At 49.1% G+C, this 20,458-nt stretch overlaps 1 protein-coding gene and 2 non-coding genes across 5 annotated transcripts; all 3 read right to left on the minus strand.

Moving 5' to 3' along the window:
* Positions 1 to 9,072: 9,072 nt before the first annotated feature.
* Tbrg4 (transforming growth factor beta regulator 4) lies at positions 9,073 to 17,637 on the minus strand. Of its 3 annotated transcripts, none has more exons than XM_038329197.2 (13): positions 17,533 to 17,637; positions 16,861 to 16,942; positions 15,351 to 15,810; positions 13,815 to 14,141; positions 13,042 to 13,213; positions 12,630 to 12,787; positions 12,145 to 12,255; positions 11,893 to 11,955; positions 11,534 to 11,678; positions 11,043 to 11,285; positions 10,803 to 10,914; positions 10,576 to 10,690; positions 9,073 to 10,086 (listed from the first exon to the last, which is right to left on the minus strand). In XM_038329197.2, exons 3-13 carry the CDS (start codon positions 15,753 to 15,755, stop codon positions 9,985 to 9,987), a joined length of 1,953 nt encoding a protein of 650 aa, XP_038185125.1. In that variant the 5' UTR covers positions 15,756 to 15,810; positions 16,861 to 16,942; positions 17,533 to 17,637; the 3' UTR covers positions 9,073 to 9,984. The 3 variants fall into 3 exon arrangements, with proteins under 3 accessions (XP_038185125.1, XP_038185126.1, XP_038185127.1); XM_038329198.2 differs by having other exon boundaries at positions 17,529 to 17,611; XM_038329199.2 differs by lacking the exon at positions 11,893 to 11,955.
* LOC119806087 lies at positions 12,881 to 13,011 on the minus strand. The gene has a single exon (XR_005284120.1). It is a non-coding gene; the product is annotated as a small nucleolar RNA SNORA5 (small nucleolar RNA).
* On the minus strand, positions 13,389 to 13,525 carry LOC119806088. The gene has a single exon (XR_005284121.1). It is a non-coding gene; the product is annotated as a small nucleolar RNA SNORA5 (small nucleolar RNA).
* Positions 17,638 to 20,458: the final 2,821 nt, after the last annotated feature.

Here is a 20,458-nt window from a genome sequence, read left to right on the forward strand (position 1 = left end):
GGCCTGGACGTGTGCCTGCCGGTCCCCCGTCTCTCTGTCCCTCTGTCCGTCAATGTGCTCGGAGTAGCCAGCTCGGCCACCGCCCCTCTGCTGGGGGGGGGGGGCGTGGATGACGTCAGCGTTGCCCCGCCCGCCTCTCAAGCCGAGTGAGCGTGCGCCACCGCGCCAGGCACTGCGGAGTGCCAGAGGGAGGGCGCTCATTCCCCACGTTCATCCCATCACTTCTTTCACATTGCTGAGTCTAGGGCCAGAAGGCTGCGCCCTGCCCCGCCTTTCCAGCAGCATCCAGCATCCACTTGGAGTCCGGGCTCCTCCCAAGGTGACATCGTCTCTTAGCTGGAAGAGGCAAAAGGTGCTGCCGGAACCAGGGGTGCAGGTTAATCTGGGGAGATATGTATTTTGCAGAGTGGGCAGGGCTACTTTAATGAGTGATGGCCCAACCTATCGCTCAATGACTGGGCAGAGGACGCCGGGAGTCCAAGGAAGGAGTTATTACCTCCAGGCCCCAGAATGAGCTGAAACAGCAGCTCGGGATTGGCTGGTCGTGGCAGTCAGTCTCCATAGCAACCACCTCCTGTTTCTGTGGCAACGGGAGATGGAGTTGAGTGCGCCAGGGAAAGCGGCGCCAGAGGAGCTTCTGGGCTGATCTTTTGAGTTCTAGCTCGGCGATCGGCTTTCTTTCCTTCACCCTTTGGATCTCTAGGCCAGAAAAGAAATGCACCTCACGCTATTCCCGGCAGGGCCTGTGCCCCACCTCCAGAGATGATGCTTACCATTTCCCTTCCTGAAATATGCTATTGCTTCCACACCGGCTGTTGCACTGCCCAGTTCATCCCCCCTCCCCTCCCAGTGCCAGGCACCAGGAGATGAATGAATGACACATTGTCGTCTTTGAGCTGGAGTTGGGGAAATGAGCAGTTGTCGAGGCAAGAAGGGAGGGAGCGCCCGTGCACAGGATCTTTTGGGTATACAGTCAGCCCAGGAAGCTGGCCAGGTGCTGTTCCCCACTCCCTTGCACCTGACTTAAGATGCAGCCCTGTGCATGAATGTACCTCTGGTACCCTTACCCACCGTGTCCAAACAGCTCAGCATCTCCTGCAGAACTGCCCCAACCCTCTCTGTTGCTGGCAACTCACTCATCTTTCCGCCCGATACTGATATTCCTCCCTTGCCTTTATACGCTCCACTTAAAGATGCTTACCTTATCTCCCAAGTTGTTTCCTCCTGTGGATTTAAAAAACCCCACACAAACAAAGACAGTTGTATGCCAACCGCCACCATGCTCAGACTGCTCCTTACCATGTTGTCAACATCACAGAATTTCCAGAAACCAGAGTATTTTTTGTGAGGCCTGATACCTGCAGCCCAGAAAAGATGGTATTGTCTTGTCTCTGTCCCCTCCCCTGCCCCCCAAGGTCAACTGTAAATTGAAGAAAACTAAAATAGAACTCTCAAAGATGAGAAAACAGCCTCGATGTAGCGGAGAACCAGGTGAATGTCAACAGGAAGGCATCCTGCAGTGCCTTATCCGATGGGTGGAGGCCAGGCCTGGTGTTTCTTTACCGCAGCCTGCCGGCAGGAAGACCATGTAGCCTTCTTCATTCCATATGGAATCAAGGCCCAGCCACAACAGCAGAGGCTGGTAGGACAAGGGAACCTTCTGGGCACCATATTCGTTCCCTTGCCAGCCCTATGGATGTCCTGATGGGACATTGGCAAAGAAAATGCCACTCAGGAAAGTCAGACAGACACTCAGGAAATGGTGGATGAAGGATCGGAGTTCAGGGTTATCCTTAGCTACATAGTGAATTTGAGGCCAGCGTGGACCTCACGTCTCATTCTGCCCCCTCTGAAACAAAAACCAAAACCAAGAAAGCCGAAAAGCCAGGCATGCATAGTGGCCGGGCTGGTTAGTTGTGGGTTTTTGTTTTGCTCTGTTTTGTTTTGTCAACTTGACCTAAGCTTGTCATCTGGAAGGAGGGAACCTTGAAAGACTGCCTCTATCAGATTGCTTGTGGGCAAGTCTGTTGGGGGGGGGGTGTTCTCTTGGTTAGTGATGTGGGAGGACAAGCTCACCGTGGGCAGTATTACCCTTGGCAGCTGGTCCTGTGTTCCTGGGTGGTGTAAGAAAGCAAGCCAGCGCATAGCTTTGCTCCACCATTTCTGTCTCTGCTCATCCTTGGCCTTGGCTTTCCTCAGTGGTCAACTGTGTTCAGTACATGTAAGCTAAACAAGCCCTTTCCTCCCCTCCCCCCTTTTTTTGAGACAGGGTTCCTCTGTATAGCTCTGTCCTGGAACTTGCTCTGTAGACCAGACTGGCCTCAGACTCAGAGGTCCGCCTGCTTCCCGAGTGCTGGGATTAAAAGCGTGCACCACCACTGCTCACTGCCCGGCCCAGTTCTTTTGGTTATGGTGTTTATCACAGCAACAGGAAGCAAACTCATCCAACAGTTGGTACCAGAAAATGGGTCTGTTGCTGTGATGGACTGAGCGTGCTGTTTTGTGGGAGGATTGTGGAGGTATCTGGAGCTTTGGGTTAAAAAGGGTCATTGGATGCTCAGAGCTTAATGACCTGTCCCAGAAGTTTGGGAGACAGGAATGTCGAGGGAGGCACAGATGACAGAGGCCTGGCTTGTGAAGTTCCAGACAAAAGCAAAGACTCTACTGGGGCCATCAGTGTGATGTTTTGAATTAAGAATCTGTGGTTTCTGGTCAGCTGGGACTGAAGAATCAGCCATGATTTTAACAAGAGATCAGCACCACTGAAGTGAAACTTTTGCTTTACTGGGACAATTGACAATGGTTGACTGGGGCTGGGGGTGGGGGCGAAAGGCCGTGGTTAAGAGACCAGTCTCACTGAGTCAAATCTCAGAGAAGTATTTTCTCAGGGTCAGCACACAGAAGCCATGGTCCAGTAGGGTCAAGGCTTAATTTCAGGCTGGCAGTTGAGTTTAGTAATATGTAAGAGTATCCCACATGGCTTTGAAAGTTTTCTACTGGTACTGAAGACACGAAGGGTTTGTGGAGAGCAGCTGAGAACCCAGTGTATGGAGACACACCAGGTCTGTGGGAACACAAAGAACAGCAGTGGGGCTGGATGTGGTGGTGGCACATGCCTTTAATCCCAGTACTTGGGAAGCAGAGGCAAGCAGATCTTTGTTTTGTAAGTTCGAGGCACCCTGGTCTATTCTTAGCTCTAGGACAGCCAAGGCTGTAACACAGAGAAACCCTGTTTTGAAAAACCAAAAACCAACCAACCAACCAAAAACTAAACCAAATCACACCAAAACCCAGCAGTGGGCGGAGTGGCCCGAGTCTATAAGACAAGCTTTGAGTACTGCAGAGCGCATGATGTAAGACTCTTCAGGCCTGTTAAAGCCCAGATCACTGGAAGTCTAGACGTTAGACACCCAACTACTTATACTGCTAGAGTTTGGTTTTACTTGGATCTGATTGTAACCGTGGTTCTTCCCTCTTGGAAGAGGAAGTATCCTATTTTGGATTTTTACAGGAGCTCAGAGTTAAGAGACTGGACTTTAGGTGGGTTTTGTTTTTGTTTTTTGAGACAGGTTTAACCACGCTGGCTGTCCTGGAACTCATTCTGTAAACCAGGCTGGCCTCGAACTCACAGAGGTCTGCCTGTTTCTGCCTCCCAAGTGATGGGTTTAAAGGCATGTATTACCACTGCCCAGCTGAGAGTGCACTTTTAAAAGACTGAAGTTTTCAAGTGTTTGGATTTTTTTCAAATTTTTATTTATTTTTTGAGACAGGGTTTCTCCATAGCTTTGGAGCCTGCCCTGGAACTCGCTCTTGTAGAACAGGCTGGACTCGAACTCACAGAGATCCGCCTGCCTCTGCCTCCCTAGCGCTGGGATTGAAGGAGTGTACCACCATGCCAGGCCCAAATGTGTGTACGTGCACATTACTGAATATGTGGAGGTCAGAGAACAGCTCACATGAGTTGGCTGTCTCTTTCCACTGTGCTGGTCCCAGGGATTGAAGTCAGGTTGTCAGGCTTGGCAGAAAATTCCTTTACCAGCTGAGCCATCTTGGTAGTTCCAGAAAACATGTATTTTTAAAATGCCCTTAGATCATTCCTCAAAAGAGACCACTTTTCTAGTCCATAAAACAGTACCAACATATTTAATAGCAGGGCTTGGTAGTACATTCCAGGACAGCCAGGGCTAACCAGTGAGACCCTGGCTAAAAAAAACCAAAAGGAACTAGGTAGTGGCGATGCAAACCTCTAATCCTAGCACTTGGGAGACAGAGGCAGGTGAGTTCTAAACCAGTCTGGTCTACAGAGTTCGTTCAGGGACAGCCAAGGCTACAAAGAGAAACCCAGTCTCAAAACAAACAAACAAATAAAAAAATCCGAAGTGAAGAAGAAGAAGAAGAAGAAGAAGAAGAAGAAGAAGAAGAAGAAGAAGAAGAAGAGCAACAACAACAACAACAACAACAACAACAACAACAAAATACCCATACCATCATGAATGCAAAACAGAAATAAAAAGATAATAGGAAAAGAAAAATTCATGCACAAAGCAGGGTCTGAGGCTATGTCCATAATTCCAGTTTTTGGGAGGCAGAAGCAGAATTACACCAAGTTCAAGGCCAGCCTAATATACATAGTGAGTGCCAGGTCAACCAGGACTACCTAGTGACACCCTGTCTCCAAACAAACAACAAAACCTGCAAAAAACTAGATTGGAAATTTCTACCAAAATTTTAAAGTGAAATTAACATAACTTTGAAAATTTTCTCCCAGAAAAAAAATTTCATAATTTGTTTTCCAAATCAGATAATTTGGCACCAAACCCAACAAATACACCAAACATAAATCTTTGGGGAAAAATAAGTAAAAGCCTTGCCTTGTTCAATGGGATAGTGTGGCGGGGGCCTGATCTTCAGACGCCTACTGCATACTGAAGGATGGCTCCACTCAACACCTTTCCCTTGAACTGCTTCTCTTCTCCTCCCTCAACCTCGTACTTGGTGCCCAAACCCCAAGAGAGCAGTGTCTAGAATGGTTCCCACGCCAGGACGTCTCTGAGGGAGTTTCAGATATAATCAGAGACTCACCGCCTGCTGTGAAGCAATGAGGTTTAAGTGAAAACGGCCCCACCGGCAGTTGGTAGGACTGTTAAGGAAGGATTAGGAAGTGTGTCACTGGAGCAGGCTTTGAGACTTCAAAAGCCCTCAGCCATCCCCAGTGTGTTCTCTGACCCCTGCTTGGTGTGAGCTCTTAGCTGTTTTTGGTCCATTACATCAATGACACCACACTGATTAGACCAAGCGAGATAAAGGTAGCAGCTACTCTCGTTGGTAAAGCTTATGTGCACCAGGGAGTAAATTCAACCAAAATTCAAGGACTCAGACAGGAACTTCCAGCAGCTTGTATATATCTTGACTCATTACCCAATATATAATCCTATATATGTAATATATGAAATATGGGAGTATGGAATACAGGAGATCCTTCCTTTCAGGGGCCCCGGTGTTGCTGTGTCCTGTAATTAAGTCCAATGGGAGGTTCCAATCCAATCCAAGTAGGATGACAAAGGGCCCAGAGCATTCAGGGATGAAAGGAAAGAACCAAGACCCGCTGAAGTACTCGCAGAGGGTGAATACAGAATGGGGAGTAGAGGGAGGTGATTACAGACACCAGCTAAGGACACATGCTGCCACAGAAACAAGGACTCTGAGTGACGTGTTTGTCTAGTTTGTGCGCATACACAGAGAAAGACATTTGTGTTTATGTTTGATGGTTAATCTTGGTTTTCAACTTGATCGAACATGGGACCAACTAAGAGACACTAAACAAGCTGTGAACATTTCTGGCCTGTCCAGATGTACACATAATACATAATAGCCCCACTCACGAAGACCTATGCCGTGCCTGGTGGCTCACCAGAGGTCAAAGACCAAGCAGCAGCCACAGGAGCAGATGTACCCACACTAGCCAGAGGAAAAGCTGATGTGGGATTCCCCTCTGTATGCTGTGAATGTTTTATTTACATTGGTTCATAAAGAAGCAGCTTTGGCCTATGACAGAGCAAAATACAGCGAGGCTGGAAGAGAGTAGGCAAAGTCAGAGAAACACCATGTAGCTGACAAAGGAGGACGCGGGAACCCTACTGGTAGGCCACAGCCTCATAGTGACATACAGAATAGTAGAAATTTAAGATGTAAAAGCTAACTAGGAATACACCTAAGCTATTGGCCAAACAGTGCTATAATTAATAGAGTTTCTGTGTGATTATTTGGGTCTGGGCAGCCGGGAAAGGAACAAGCAGTCTCCGCTTACAGAAAGCAGTTTGTCTGTCCACATCTGTACCACATCTGTTGCTGCTGTGCCCACCTTTCAGTAACACTGGAACTCAGCATCTTCAGCCTTCCAAACTGGACTGAAGACAAGTGGCTCTTCAGGAATTCTCTAGATCTTGAGCGCCAGATTGAGACAGTTCTAAACCAGCCTGTGTGCTAAGCAGCTCCCGCTGACTACCTAACCTGTGAGTCAATCTAATCCATCTGCTGTTGACTACTTAGACTGTAAGTCGATCTAACAAACCTATCAATATGTGCTGTTGGGAGGAGGTAGCAGGAAGAGCAGGTGCAGAAATTCAAGGTCAGCTTCCAAGGGCAGGAGACTAAGAGAACACAGAAGTGACAGTCCAGGTTTCTAAGGTAACAGACAAGAACAACTAACACAGGGCTGCTCTCTCAGAGGCTCCCCTTGGTTCCCAGAATCAGACAGGCAGCTCATTCCTGCCTCCAACTCCAGCACTAGATCAGGACCCTGCACATGCTCTTGTATAATTAAATCTTAAACACAAAATATGCCTGGTGTACTTGCACACACCTTTAACCCCAGCACTAAAGACACAGGTGGATCTCTGAGTTCCAGGCCAGCCTGGCTCAACACAGCAAGTTCCAGGGCTCACCCTGTCTCAATTCCTCTCTCCAACACCTCCTGCCCCAAACTGAATAAACAGCACAGTGCCACTGGAACCAATCATTCTAAGCCTTTGGCCATACACTAAAGAAACAAAACTACACAATAGTGATGAAAGCTATCAAAGACCGACAAAAGTCAGAGACATGTTTGATTGAGTTTCCTCAAACTGTTCCACAGACTTAGTGTAATTTCTAAAATCCCATGTTTTTGTAGATGCAAACTTAAACTCAGTGTAAAGACACATGAATCACAACAACTGAAGCCATCTTAAATAGGAGTCATTAAGTAATTTGTTTTCAAGACAAGAGTTTCACTATACAGTTCTGGCTGTCCCCTGGAACTCACTCTGTAAACTAGGCTAGCCTTGAACTCACAGAGATCCACCTGCGAATAAAGTTGAGTCACTATTCTTGGCTACTTAAGGCAAAGTGATAGCTCAGGCTAGCACAAACTGCAATCCTTCTGCTTCAGCCCAGCCCCTATAAGTGCTGGGTATGACGCATCATGCCTGGCCTATGGCTATTTTACAGCCATGGTAATTGTGAGTATGTAACACTGTCACAAGGACAGAAAGTTTACCAAGAGCAGAACTCGGACACATGCGAACTTCTTGCAGAAGTACAAATATAAAAATCAATGGGGTAAGAGGGCTTCTCAACAAAGGATTCTGGAGCACCTGGATGCGCCCAAACACAAGTGCAAAGACTGGGGAGATAGCAGATTGCTGATGTACCTGAGGACCCGAGAATGATGCCTGCATGCATGCTTGCGTTCCAGCTACAGCGGGGAAGAGACAGAAGGACCTCAGGGCTTCTTGGCTAGCTAGCCAGGCCGACCTGGCAAGATTCAGGCCAGTACACAACTTTAATCCTAGCACTTGACACCTGGAAAGCAGAGGCAGGTGGATCTCTGAATTTGAGGGCAGCCTGGCCTAGGGTAAGTTCCAGGACATCCAGGGCTACACAGAAAAGCTGTCTCAAAACAACCAAACCATGGACAGTGCCTGAGGACCACCTCCTAGGCTTGTCTGTGGCCTGCATGCTCAAGTGCATATTAATAGGTGCACAAAGCTAGGTAAAGGTGATCCTTAAATTTAACACTTTTAGGAAGAGAATTTCAGGGCTCTTGGGGCTAAGCACAATATTTTTTAAAAAATATTTTTAATGTACACTGGTGTTTTGCTTGCATGCATGTCTGTATAAGGGTGCCAGATCCCCTGAACTGGAGTTACAGACAGTTGTGAACTGCCATTGGGTGTTGGGAATTGAACCCAGGTCCTTTGGAAGAGTGACCAGAGCTCTTAACCACTAAGCCATCTCTCCAGCCCCCTAGGTACAATTCTCAAGACTTGACACTGAAGTACAACCTATAAAAGTGAGTCTAATGAGTAACTGAATTTAATGGAAATTTTATACTCTGTAAAGATCCCAGTTAAAAGGACTAAAGAAACTGCAATATATTCATTAGGAGAAAATATTTGCCAATTGCAGTCAACAAAGGACCAAGATCTAGAATCCATAAAACAAACCGAGGTTGGAAGTGTAGCTCGGTAGAGCACTAACCCAGCACACAGATGCTGGGTCTGATCCCCAGCAAGAGACCCGCAGGAACTATTCAGACAGCAGAGGCAGAGCTCAGCAGCGCAGAGCTCCTGCTGCTTTTCCAGGACTAGAGTTTAGTTCTTGGCATCCACACCAACTCCAGAGGACTTGATGCCTGTCTCCACAGGTACCTTCACTTATCTGCATATACCCACATGAAAACAACACCTACACAAAACTAAAATCAACCCTAGAAACAAATAGAAACACCATCAGTAAGATGTTAGGTGTTATTAAATGAGATAATCTAAAAAACTCATTTCCCTAAATCCAATCCCAAATCCTGTATCCTGAGTCCTCCATGTAACATTCTTAGACTGAAGACAGTAACAATGGAATTCTGATAGGCCAGGTCTTATGGATCCTGTGACAAGAACACCCCCCACCACACTGATTTTTGCTCATGTCAGCACTGTAGTGATTTTGCAGCACAGCCCTACCATGGAAGAAGTCACCTGAGTATTAACTGGTGCTGTTCAGGTAGCTCTAAAGAAAAGCCAGTGGTCCGTGTGGTAAGCAGCATGGATCTTTATTTTTTCAACACCAACAAGCAGCCCCAACTCAGACAAGCTGTGGCCAGCTGTTCCTTTCCTGCAGCCACCTGCTTCCCCTTCACCTGTGGTGACCAGCAGGCTTGTGCAGGACAACAGAAGTCTAAGCCACACAGAGGGTGAGGACTGGTGCTTTGGAAGGAATGCAGAGTAGGACAAGAACCTCCTTCGTCTTCAGACTCCCCTTTGGGCAAGCCTTGTCCATGGGGGTCTCCTGTAAAGGTAGATACTCTGCTGCTATCCAACAAGTGCTTAGGCTGCCATCTTGAGCTGGTGGTTCCTGACTTGTCTATATGGTTAAGGCTGCCATCAGAGTGATGGTCTGGCCACGAACCTTGTAATGTCAGCCAAGTGAACTTTTCTCTTTTCCAAATGCTCCCAGACCAGCAGTTACCATTAGCTACTCTGTAGTCACATGGGCACGGAGGGAACCTCTCAGGACCATTAGTCTAGTGGGGTTCCAGGGAAGCTCCTCATTCCTGGAGTCCACGTGTCCAGGACCCAGGTTTTGTTTCCCAAGTCAGCCCTCTGCTGTGCTGCACCACACAGACATTATTGGGGAGCTGGGGGAGGAGAGCACAATGGGTAGAATCCTGGAGGGCTAGGGAAGGAGCTAGGGTCTGTGTGTCCAAAATGGAGGGGGGCAGGGATAGAGGAGACGGATAAAGAGCCTAGGAGGATACCTGGCATCCAGCAAAACCACAGATTTCTTAGGTCCACCTGTTCCCTGGAGCTGCTGGCCATCCCATTGCTCTGGCCAAGGTCCTATAGAGACAGTTCATTCTTCAGGGTGACAACTCTGGCTTGCCAGCACTCACTGCTGGGCCACTGAGCAGTCAGGTCTCTGGGATGCAGCCTGAAGCAATGGGAAAGGTCATTTGGCTAACTCCTCAGCCACTGCTTTTCGTATCTTGTCCTTGAGGTAGGCGCCTTTCTGCCATTCAGACTTGAGATCCAGCCATTCATAATATGGGACCTGGAAGAAAGTGGTGGAGATAGGTCACAGGGGCCGTGGAGTCCTTTCCTGTCTTCACATGGCAGTAGCTCCTCCTGTTCTGTCAGTGCTGGTGCCTGACAGATTAAATACCCAGCCTTTGTCCTCAGGAAGAGCACATGGAGAGGTCCTGGCTCTGACAGGGGCAAAGAGATTGCAAACCAGAGAGATCCATCCCAGCAGGGCATCTGAAGAAAATGTGATAGAAATTCTATGTAGCCCCGAAAGCTCTGAGCTCTCTCTGGAGGAAACCCGCGCCCTTCACATGCACAGAGCACCGAGCGCTCCTGTGCGGCAGCTCCAGAGTCCCGCAGCAGTCATGAGTAGCTCCCGAGTAGCACTCGGGGCACCCACAGGAGAGAAGAACCTGGCATAGGGTCCAGAGCTGGGCCCCTCTCTAGATCCTTCTAGCTCTTTAAACAGGTATGGGCATTTCCCTCTGCAGTGGTCCCTTGCCCAACAGGTACTCACATCTACTACTAGGAAGCCTGCAGCCAGTACATGTCGACGAGCCAGGACAAAACGGCCCAACAGATCCTTGCTTCGGCTGTTGAAGTTAGGGAACTCCCAGCGCAGGAAAGCGATCCTAGCAGGAGGCAAGGGTGCTTACAAGGCACGCTCTCAGATGAAGACAGGAGTTAACAGACAGTCAAGAGCAGTACTGCTGTATCCTTTAGCAGGGATCCCTGGCCTCCTACCTTTTAGCTCCTGGGGGCAGTGGCCGGTTTCCTACTGGCTGGGCAAGGTGAGGAGCAACAAAATCTCTCAGGGGCAGAAAGTGGCCATCGGCATCCAGGAGCACCTCTGCATCTGGGGGCGGGGCAGGAATGGGATGAGAACTTGCAGGTGATGCCTTAGAGACCCCACAGTGTACACACAAATAAGCAGGTGCCTGCAAGGTTTAGACCCTCCCTTCTCTAGCAGAAGGGACCCCTTACCCAGTACCCAGCCATACTGGGTGACCACGTCCAGGCTGCCCTGGTCAGTGCCCCCCAGCAGTGCCTTCAGTGTCTCCTGCAGCTCCTTCTGTAGCGGTGTCATCTTGGTAGAGGACGAGGGACTGAGGGCTACAGCTGAGGCTGGCAGGAAAGGGCCTTTATATTCAGGGTGCTCCAGCAGGGCGGTGGTGTTGATGTGGACCAACTTCTGGAAGGTGCTCTGCTCCTTTGGAGACTTGCTCTCTGGGAGAATGAGAGAAAAGGTGGGCTGACGTCCAGCAGCAGGTGCAGAAGTGGGGATCACAGGAGATATTACACGGGAAGGCAGTGGTGCCTACTCAGGGGAACTTAGGCTGGGGCTCCAAAGTCAAGATCTGTAGGTCAACTGTAGGGAGTTGTTGAAAACAGCCAGAGGTGGCTCCAGTTTCTTCCCTGGCCGGTAGACAAGGAAGTTTCCATGTTACAGGATGTGTGTGGGACAGAATCCTCACCTAGAAATTGTTGGTGAAGTCCAGGATTGAGAACTGTTTGCAGCTCCGATTCTCGAACCTGCTGCAGCACACACAGTGCCCATACCAGGTCCACCTGCAGGGCTGGCTCCAGGCTCCCCAGCACGGAGTCCAGCTTCTCATGCACCTGGGCAAGGAGAATAAAATGGAGAAAACAGGCTCAGCCCAAGTACTGCAACATCCTAGAAAAGCCTGCAGCCAAGCCCTGGTCATACTGGAGCCAGAGGCAGCTACTGGAAAGCAAGACCAACATTCTGACTGACTAAGGCTGGCACCAATCCAAGCCTCATGTACAAGGAGCCCAGAAGCCCAGTATCCTGGTGCTATTTAGCTAGGCTTACCCATATCTGCCCACCAGCAGGGACCCAAGGCCTCAAATCCCGTGTGATGCTCTGCAACAGGCACTGTGATGAAGGAAGAACTTTTGGCCACTTAGGTGGCGATATAGCTGTTGTCCCTGGCTGGCTGCGCTCAGAATCATACCAGGCAATGCCCTCCAATGGTCCCTAGAAATGCCCTTTCCTCCCATACCAAATATTGTGCCCCCTCCCCACCCCTGCCACTCTTAGACAGTGGCAGTCCAGTGCTCATACCAAGGTGAAGAACTGATCCTCCTGCTCAGGATGGAAGTTCAGACGGGCAAAAGCGAGAAGAATGCTGGACAGGTGGGACAGGGAGACGTCCTGGGCTTTGCTCAGCAGGTGCTAGGCCAGAGTGACAAAGTAAGCACCCCAACAGCAGCTGTCCCTCCTTCCGAGAGCCCAGACTTCACCCAGAAGCAGCTTCCCAGAACCCAACTCCAGACAGGTGTTTTAGAAACTCTTTGACTCTAGGGACAAGTGCAGGGAGGCACCATGTGTTCACCCAATTCCACTCAGAGTGGTCAGCAGCCGGGAGTACAAAGGTGCTCCCCACAAACCAACAGGCAACTGCTCTGAAGTGCTTCAGTAACGAAGTATGCATTTACCACCCACCAAGAAGCATTTCCAGCTTGGCTTCGCTTCCATAACCAAAGCAGTTCCCAACGAAGGCCTGCAGAGCCTCTACACAGAGAACCCTAGAACTGGCCCTAACTCACCTGAGTAAAGGCTTCAAACAAGGGCAGGTTGAGCCATTTGAGGAAGGCAAAGGACTTGGCACAACGGGACACCTCGCCAAATGTCATGCTGGGAATGAAGGGCAGGAGATCAGCAGCTAGGCGCTGGGACACTTGGGTTTGGTGGAAATTGAGTTTACCTTTGGGATGGAGCAGATACCAGAGATTAGATGTGGGGAAAGGCAGTGCCCCACACCCACTGCCCTACCCATCTCAGACTTGACCTCTAGGTTTGGTGTCTGTGACTAACTTTATCCCGGAACCAAGCATGGGGAACAGGGTTCAGGAGTCACAGTTTCTATGGCAGCCTTCTGGGCCAGTGCTTGCCATCATTGGGGCAGGCACTGAATTTGACACGGCTGCAGTGTCCATGACCAGGACTCCCTCTTCTCACCGTAGGCGTAGGCCAGGTCCAGGAGCATGCCTTTCGTCAGTGAGAAGGGCTTCTGTACCAGGTGGTAGGAGATGGCCCGCAGCAGGGGCACCGACCGCCGGCTCTGTGCTGCCAGCGTCACCAGCACTTTCCGTAGCTCATCAGGGCCGAACTGCTCCACCAGCTCCAGGCACTGTCAACCACAGCCGCGCAGGGATCAGCTGAGGTGGTTGGGACGAGCTGGGGGCAGGGGTCCCATCCAGTGCAGCCCCTGTGAGATAGTAACTGGGCCTGAGCTGACTCAACACAGGCCTGGCTGCACAGAATCAGCCTTTTTGCCTGCCCCAGAGACTCCTGGGCCCCGAGTAGAATGTCTGCAGCCAAATTTATCCCTAGGTCCCAAGGGCAGGGGACATAGGGCCCATGAACAGCAGAGCTTGCTGTGGCAGTCATCTGGGCCAGCTCCCACCATGAGAAGACAGGAACTGAATTTGACTTGACTGCAGAGATAGCAACATGGAAGGGGCAGCGGACAGAACTACCTCTACGAGTTTTATCTAGAAGCTGAACTATACATGAGATAGCTCAGGTCTAACCAGGATTCATGTGTTAATGTCAGGTGTTGGATTTATGTGCCTAGACCCCTTCCCACATAACACCCGAGACTTCTAATATAATACTGACTTCCCATAAGACCCGAGAGGCTTCTAGGGCTCCAAACTTCCCTTTCTGCAGAAGACTGTCACCCACGGAGTAGGCCCAAAGCCCCAGAGGGTCTGTTCTCAGCCCCGTACCTTGTCTTCTAGGCGGTTCATCAGTGACTCTGACAGGTGTCCTGCCTTCATCATCATGGTCACTACTGTGCGGCTGTCGCTGATCTCTGTCCAGCGCCTCTCCAGATGCATCAGCAGCTCAGCCAGCAGCTCCTGCGAGTGCTGCTGCTGTTGCATGAAGGAGGCACAGGACTCAGCCAGGTGGGCCAAGTGCTTGTACTTGAGCCTCCGCAGCCGCCAGCGCACTTCCTGTTCCACCGACTGCAGCTCCTTCGAGGTCTGAGGAAGCATGAGCATGTACAGGCTCCGCAGCAGCTTCACAAGGGTCCCATGCCAGATCGAAGTTATCTACACAGAAAAGGACAGACAAGGACAACATGAAGCCAGCTCCAAGGGTATTTAATTAATACAACTACTCTGAGCAGCTAGTCTCATCCCAGCCTCATAGGAACTGTTTCCTGAGTCTGCTCTTGCAGCCTCCAAAGAAAGAGCTATGGCTGGGATGATAATTGGGTGGGTAGAGTGCTTGGAGCTAAGCCTGATGAATTGACGCCTGTAAGGTGTCCTGAGTTCAACGTGTCACACAACCTCCTTTTGTTTCTATTGTTACTGTTCCAAGTTACTGTCACTTACTATTCTGTTCCAATAGAGTCTTGAATCTTAATAATCACCAAACAAACACACCACATCTGGAATTAAATCACAGACTAAGAGGCTTATTAAGTTTATTTATACATTATATACTTGGGAAGAAACACTTGAATCTGATGTGATACACACAGCACAAGCTAGGTAACATGCCTAATTACAAGACTATAAGAGTTCTTCTTATACTACCTAAGTTCAAGGCCAGCCTGGTCTACAAAGCAAGTTTCAGGACAGCCAGGGCTACACAGAAAAACCATCTCGAAAAAAACAAAACAAAACAAAAGCCACATCTTATGTAGTGGTTTAAAAACGCAAACGGTTTTAAAGCACTTAGCCCAACTCTTCTCACACTGAGATGAGGGAACGAGGCCAGTTTAGTTAAGGCAGGATTGTACTTCCTTAGCCGATGGGATCCAGGGAAGCAGCTCTGTGAAGGAGTCTATCCTCATCAGGGGCAAAACTGGCTGTAGCTGAGTGCTGCTGGAGAACCATGCAAATAGGCTGTATCTTTTCCTCCTGTTCACGCTCTGAGGATCTGAATGTGACTAGAAAATAGCCCTGGGTTCAGGGGCCCACCACTAGTCACACCACACCACCTGACTTCAGGGTGGTGTCAATGGGCAATCAGACACTGGGGACGAGAGCAGAGATTAAGGACAAAGCACCAAAGGAACTGAAAAGAACCAGGCTCATCTCCTCTAGTTTGATACCAGGTGTTGGGTTGTCCTTGACTCAAGCATTTACCCAACAGGCTCCTAGGAGGAAGAACAAAAAGTACAGGCAAGTTCTTTGCAATCTAGAAGAAGAAATACCAGGAATCCTGTCTACAGCTGGTGCTAGCGGTGAGGGACAGAGGTAAGTCTCCTTGCAAGGATTCCACAGACCTAAAGAGAACATGTTAGCGCTCACCTGACTGTTGACCCGACTGACAAGCTGCTGAAAGCGAGCATCCTCTAAAAGCAAAGCCTTCTCCTTCGGCTTCTCAGACAGCAGGTAAGAGAGCCGGATAAGTATGAGGGCCGCATGGTTGTGGTGCAGGCGATGACCCCCACCCTGCAGCTGTAGCAGTTCCTCCGGCCTGGTGGCTTTCTCAATGAGGCCTTCCACCTCTTGGTGCTCTGGGTAGGGCGTAAACACTTGCTCTTTTCCCAGCAGCTCCGTCAAGGAACCCGAGGAGGGGGAACTGACTGAGGAGGTCAAATGCTTACAGGCCACCCCGGCAAGTCTCAGTCGGCCAACTGGAGCAATGGCGGGGACTAGACGGGTAGCTTCCCTCATCAGGCACGCACACTGCTTCATCAGGCGGACCGCCATGATGGTGGGAGCGGGGAGAGGGAGGAAGACTCCTAGCAAGCGATTCCAAGGTCCTGAATAGAGAGGGGAGTATTACAGAAACTTAGAAGAAAACCATGGCAATGACACGAAGATACAGTCACCCTATACACCTGGCCTCAATCCTCCCCTGTTCTGAACACCCATTACATATATAACAGCATTTTCTGAAGCCAAAGCCCCGAGTTTCTGTTTCAGCATACAAGCGGTCAGATGCCACAGCTCACATTCCAGCCTGGGAGGCGCCAGCCCCAGCTGCACTTCCAATTGCACCCAGATCCTCAGGTCCCCCTCAATGCTTCCTGGATGCCAATCTGGGCATTTTTTTTTTTTTTTTTTAAATTTCAAAGGTATCCAGGATCAAAAATTACTGGCTTAAAGAAACATGACAGGACAGTCTAAGCCAGCGATTCTGGGAAACCTCGGATATATAACTCATGTTCCTGAAATGTCTGGGAAAGCATGCGAACACTTGATACAGGTGTTAGGTCTGGAGAAAAGCCAGCCCCAATTGTGTGTGTGTGTGCACAGGGGGCTGAAGAGGTAGCTTGGCAGTTCATAGCATTTTGTTATTTCCAGATAACCAAAATCCAGTCCCCAGTACCGTCATTAAGTAAGTGACTCACAAATGCCTGCATCTCCAGCTCCAGATATCTAACTCCCTGGGTTTCTGTGTGTGTCATGCTCTCACACAGAGACACACAGAAAAAACAATTTTAATGGGATCTTTTTCTTTTCTTCCTCTTTTTTTTTTTTTTTTTTTTAATGACAGACTCTTATACAGCCCAGCCTGGCTAATTATTTTATATCGCTGAGGATGCCCCTGACCTTCTATTCCTCTTGCCTCCTAAGCCCAAGGATTACAGGCAGCCTACTTGTAGGTCTTACGTGAGTCAGGCAAGCAGGTGCAATGGAGTCACACCCCTAAACTTTTAGAAGCAAAACTCGCTGGCACCACCCAGAGTCACCTTCCCAGTTTTTATCCAATTCCCGCAAACCAGGATAAACCTGGAACTTTCAGCCCACAGCACAAGACTTGCAACTGCCTTCCCCACTAACCACAGGGCAGGACAAAACACACTACCTTTTTTTCAAGTTCTGGAAAACGCGACCTTCTTCGAGAACATGTTACATATTCATGTTTCAACAATTCTGCCCAGTCTTGTTCTCTAAAGTGAGATAGAAACCAGGTGAGACAAATTATTAAACCTTGATTCGAGTGAAGCAGAAAACACCTTAATTTTTTTTTTTTTGTTTCCGGGAATCGGGTACATGATCAGACTACTGCAGCTGTAAAAGGACCAGCGTAACTTACACTCACGAGGAAATAAAATATGGCTCATAAGGGGGAAAGCTGCCCAAGTTCAATAGCCACCACTTGATGAACCCAGGCAGCGAGGAAGCTGGCCAACCATATAGATTTACAAGACATTTCTAAGAGCAATTTAAATCGAATCTGCGTTTAAGTAAATATCAACCCTAAAACCTAAAATGCAGACCCACGACAACCTACTGGGAGGGGATGCAAGGGTCACTGCGGGTAGCTTTGCCTCGCCGGCTAGGCCTCGTGTGTGTCCAAGGCGGGCAGAGGGGCGCGTGCGCAACAGCAGGCCGGAACCGAATTTGCAACCGGCCAGCGCCCTTGGGTCACGGAGTCAAGAGCTCTTTTCCACCCCCTCTAGCCCCCACACACAGGAGCCCCGCTGGCCCTTACTAACTGCTGCCCTCCCCAGCCACCATTCCCGTCCTGGGTACCCACGCTCAGCAACCCGGGCTCTCCATGACACGAGACCGGTGCAGCGATCACCCTCGCTGACCTCCATTCGCCGAACGGTCTCCACGCGGCCCGGCGCGCTCGAATACGTCACCAGCGCGCCGCCGGAAGCGTGTACCGGGCGAGGTCGGCCGCAGGCCACGCCCTCGGCCTTTTCCCGGCCCGGTACACCATTGCCGAGTACAGGCTTCCGGTATAGGGAAGCATAGTGGGAGGCGGATGGTGGGAAGCTCAGGCGGAACGGGAGGAAGGGACTTCTGCAAAGCAGGATTCGTCTAGCTAGAACGTCCTTCCTGTGCGGCCTTTGGGTGGCGACTCCAAAGTCTGTCCGTCTCTTGGGCTGAAGAGCGCTGCCAAACGGCGACTAATTACAGAGAAGCGAGTTGTAGCTCCGAAGGTCTTTTGGAAATGTAAGCTGTTTGTCTAGGTTAAACGACGAAAGCACACCACATACGATGACACACCTATAAAGTCCAATGCTGGGGGCCGAAGCAGGGGTCTGAGGCTAGCCTGTGCTACTGTTGAGGCTGATTCAAGAAGCTGAGCAACATGAGGGGTGCACGCCTTGAATCTCAGCATTCAGACGGCAGAGGGAGAAGGAACTCTGTTCGAGGCTGAGGCTAGTTTGGTCTACATAGCGAGTTCCAGCACAACCAGAACCACATGGAGAGACCCTGTCTCGGAAAACTCCTACCCCCCCTCCCCAAAAAAAAATCAAACAAAAATCCAATGGGACTGGGGAGATAGCTCTGCTTGCTATACAAGCACGAGCGCCTAAGTTGTTCCCCTAGAACATTAAGAACAAAAGAAAACAAACTACAAAAGGTTGGATAGGCTGATGAGGTGGTGAGTTTTCCTTGTAATCCCAGTGCTGGGGAAGCAGAGACTGGATTTCTGGGACTTGCTGGGTAGCCAGTCTGGGCTACTGGAGCTCAGGCTAAAGATGGCTTCTGAGGAATAACACCTGCTATTGACCTCTGTCCTCACAACTGAAGTCTGTGTGGATGCCCACATTCCACCCTTTGGCCCCATAAACTTGTAACAATATCATAGTGCTAAATGCATTTAGTCCTACTTCAGAAGTCCTCATAGTTTATCACAGTCTCAACAGTATCTTAAAGTCCAAAGTTCAAAGTCTCTTCTGATACTCATGGCAATCTCTTAACTGTAATCACCTGTAAAAATCAAAAAGCAAACCACACACTTCCAACATATAATGGCACAGGAGATTCATTACCATTCCAAAACGCAGGGAAGGGAACATATTGAGGAAGTACTGGACCAAAAAAAAAAAAAAAAAAAAAAAAGACCAAAATGCCAACTGGGCAAACTCCAAACTCTGCATGCATCTCCATGTCTGATGTTAAAATGCTCTGGATTTCCAACTCCATTCAGCTTTGTTGACTGCAGCACACTTCTTTCTCTCAGGCTGTTAGCAGCTCTCCTCAGCAGGCATCTCCAACATCTTAGGGTCTCCATGGCACTGCGGGCTTTAATTTCACAGCTTCAGGAAATGACTTCTTTACTAAGCCTCCACTCAGGGACACCCCTGACACCTGCCTGGCCTCTTTGGCATTCTTTAGCCACAGAGGACAATTCCATATCCTGTGTTTTTCCCCCTTATCACTAAAGCAGAATCACATAGCCAAAGTTGGCAAGTTCTGGTGCTTACTGGGGCTGGTACATGACCCTCTCATTCAGTTATGTCTTTACCAGCTTTCTGTCCTTCGTTACCTAAGCTTGGCTGTCCTGAAACTTACTCTGGCCTCAAACTCAGAGGTCTGTCAACCTCTGCCTTCTCAGTGCTGGAATTAAAGGTGTGCCCTACCACACCTGGCTCTAAACTGTTCTTTAATTCCGTTTTACAAGTTGGAAATTTAACTGGGTGGGGTCATGCCCTAAGATCACCATTCCCTGTGTTCCATTTCTTAATCTATCTCCTTGAACATAGGATTTTGCTCCATTCCACTTCCTGATGCTCCTTTTCTCCTCAAAATTTACATTCTGTAATTTATCCTGCTCAACACGTTTGTTTTTATTATAAATATTTAAAAGCATGAACACCAGCAACCACATGACAGAGTCTACACTAGGCTGTTTTGAGATTTCTTCTGCCAACCGAATTACTCTAAAACTCTTCACTTTAGTCTCAGGCAGACTCTTCAGACAAGGGCAAAAGGCAGCCACTTTCTTCACCAACACATCACAAGAACAATCTCTAGGCCACATACTAAAATTCTCCTCTGAAACCTCTTGATCCCTACAGTTCATCAAATCACACTCAGCACCACTGTCTTCCATCTTCCTACTGGTGTGGCCCATTAAGCAGCGCTTAAAGCAATCCGTTTTCCTAATCCAAACTCCCAAAGTCCATTTATTCCAAACAAAAGCATGGTGGGTCAGGCCTGTCACGGCAATACCCCAGTCCCTGGTACTAACTTCTGTCTTAGTTTGGGTTTCTATTGCTGTGAAGAGACAGCATGACCACAGCAACTCTTACAAATGACAACATTTAATTGTAGTGCCTTGATTACAGTTTAGGGGTTCAGTCCACTATTATGATGGCAGCACGCAGGCAGATGTGGTGCTGGAGAAATAGCCAAGTGTCCTACATCTTACAGGCAACAGGAAGTTGACTGAGACACTAAGCAGTACTCTGAGCATAGAAAACCTCAAAGCCCTCCCCCACAGTGTCACACTTCCGCCAACAAATCCATTCTAACAAAGCCATACCTCTTAATGTTACTCCCTATGAGATTATGGAAGCCAATTATATTCACTCTACCCCAATTGACTTTATGAGTTTTTCTTCCTGTACTGTATACTGTATGTATTTTGTGTGTGTTGTGTGTGTGTGTGAGAGAGAGAGAGGGGAAAACTTGTGGGAATTGGCTCCTTCCATTGTGTGGGT

The sequence above is a fragment of the Arvicola amphibius genome, chromosome 1 (genome assembly GCF_903992535.2).
Source record: "Arvicola amphibius chromosome 1, mArvAmp1.2, whole genome shotgun sequence".
Classification (NCBI taxonomy): Eukaryota; Metazoa; Chordata; class Mammalia; order Rodentia; family Cricetidae; genus Arvicola; species Arvicola amphibius.

Coding starts and splice junctions, on each gene's coding strand:
- Tbrg4 (XM_038329197.2), bottom strand. CDS start 15,755: ATGGCGGTCCGCCTGATGAAGCAGTGTGCGTGCCTGATGAGGGAAGCT. Junction 13,214..13,814: donor TGAACCGCCTAGAAGACAAG/GTACGGGGCTGA, acceptor TGTGGTTGACAG/TGCCTGGAGCTGGTGGAGCA. Junction 12,788..13,041: donor GGACCTGGCCTACGCCTACG/GTGAGAAGAGGG, acceptor TCCATCCCAAAG/GTAAACTCAATTTCCACCAA.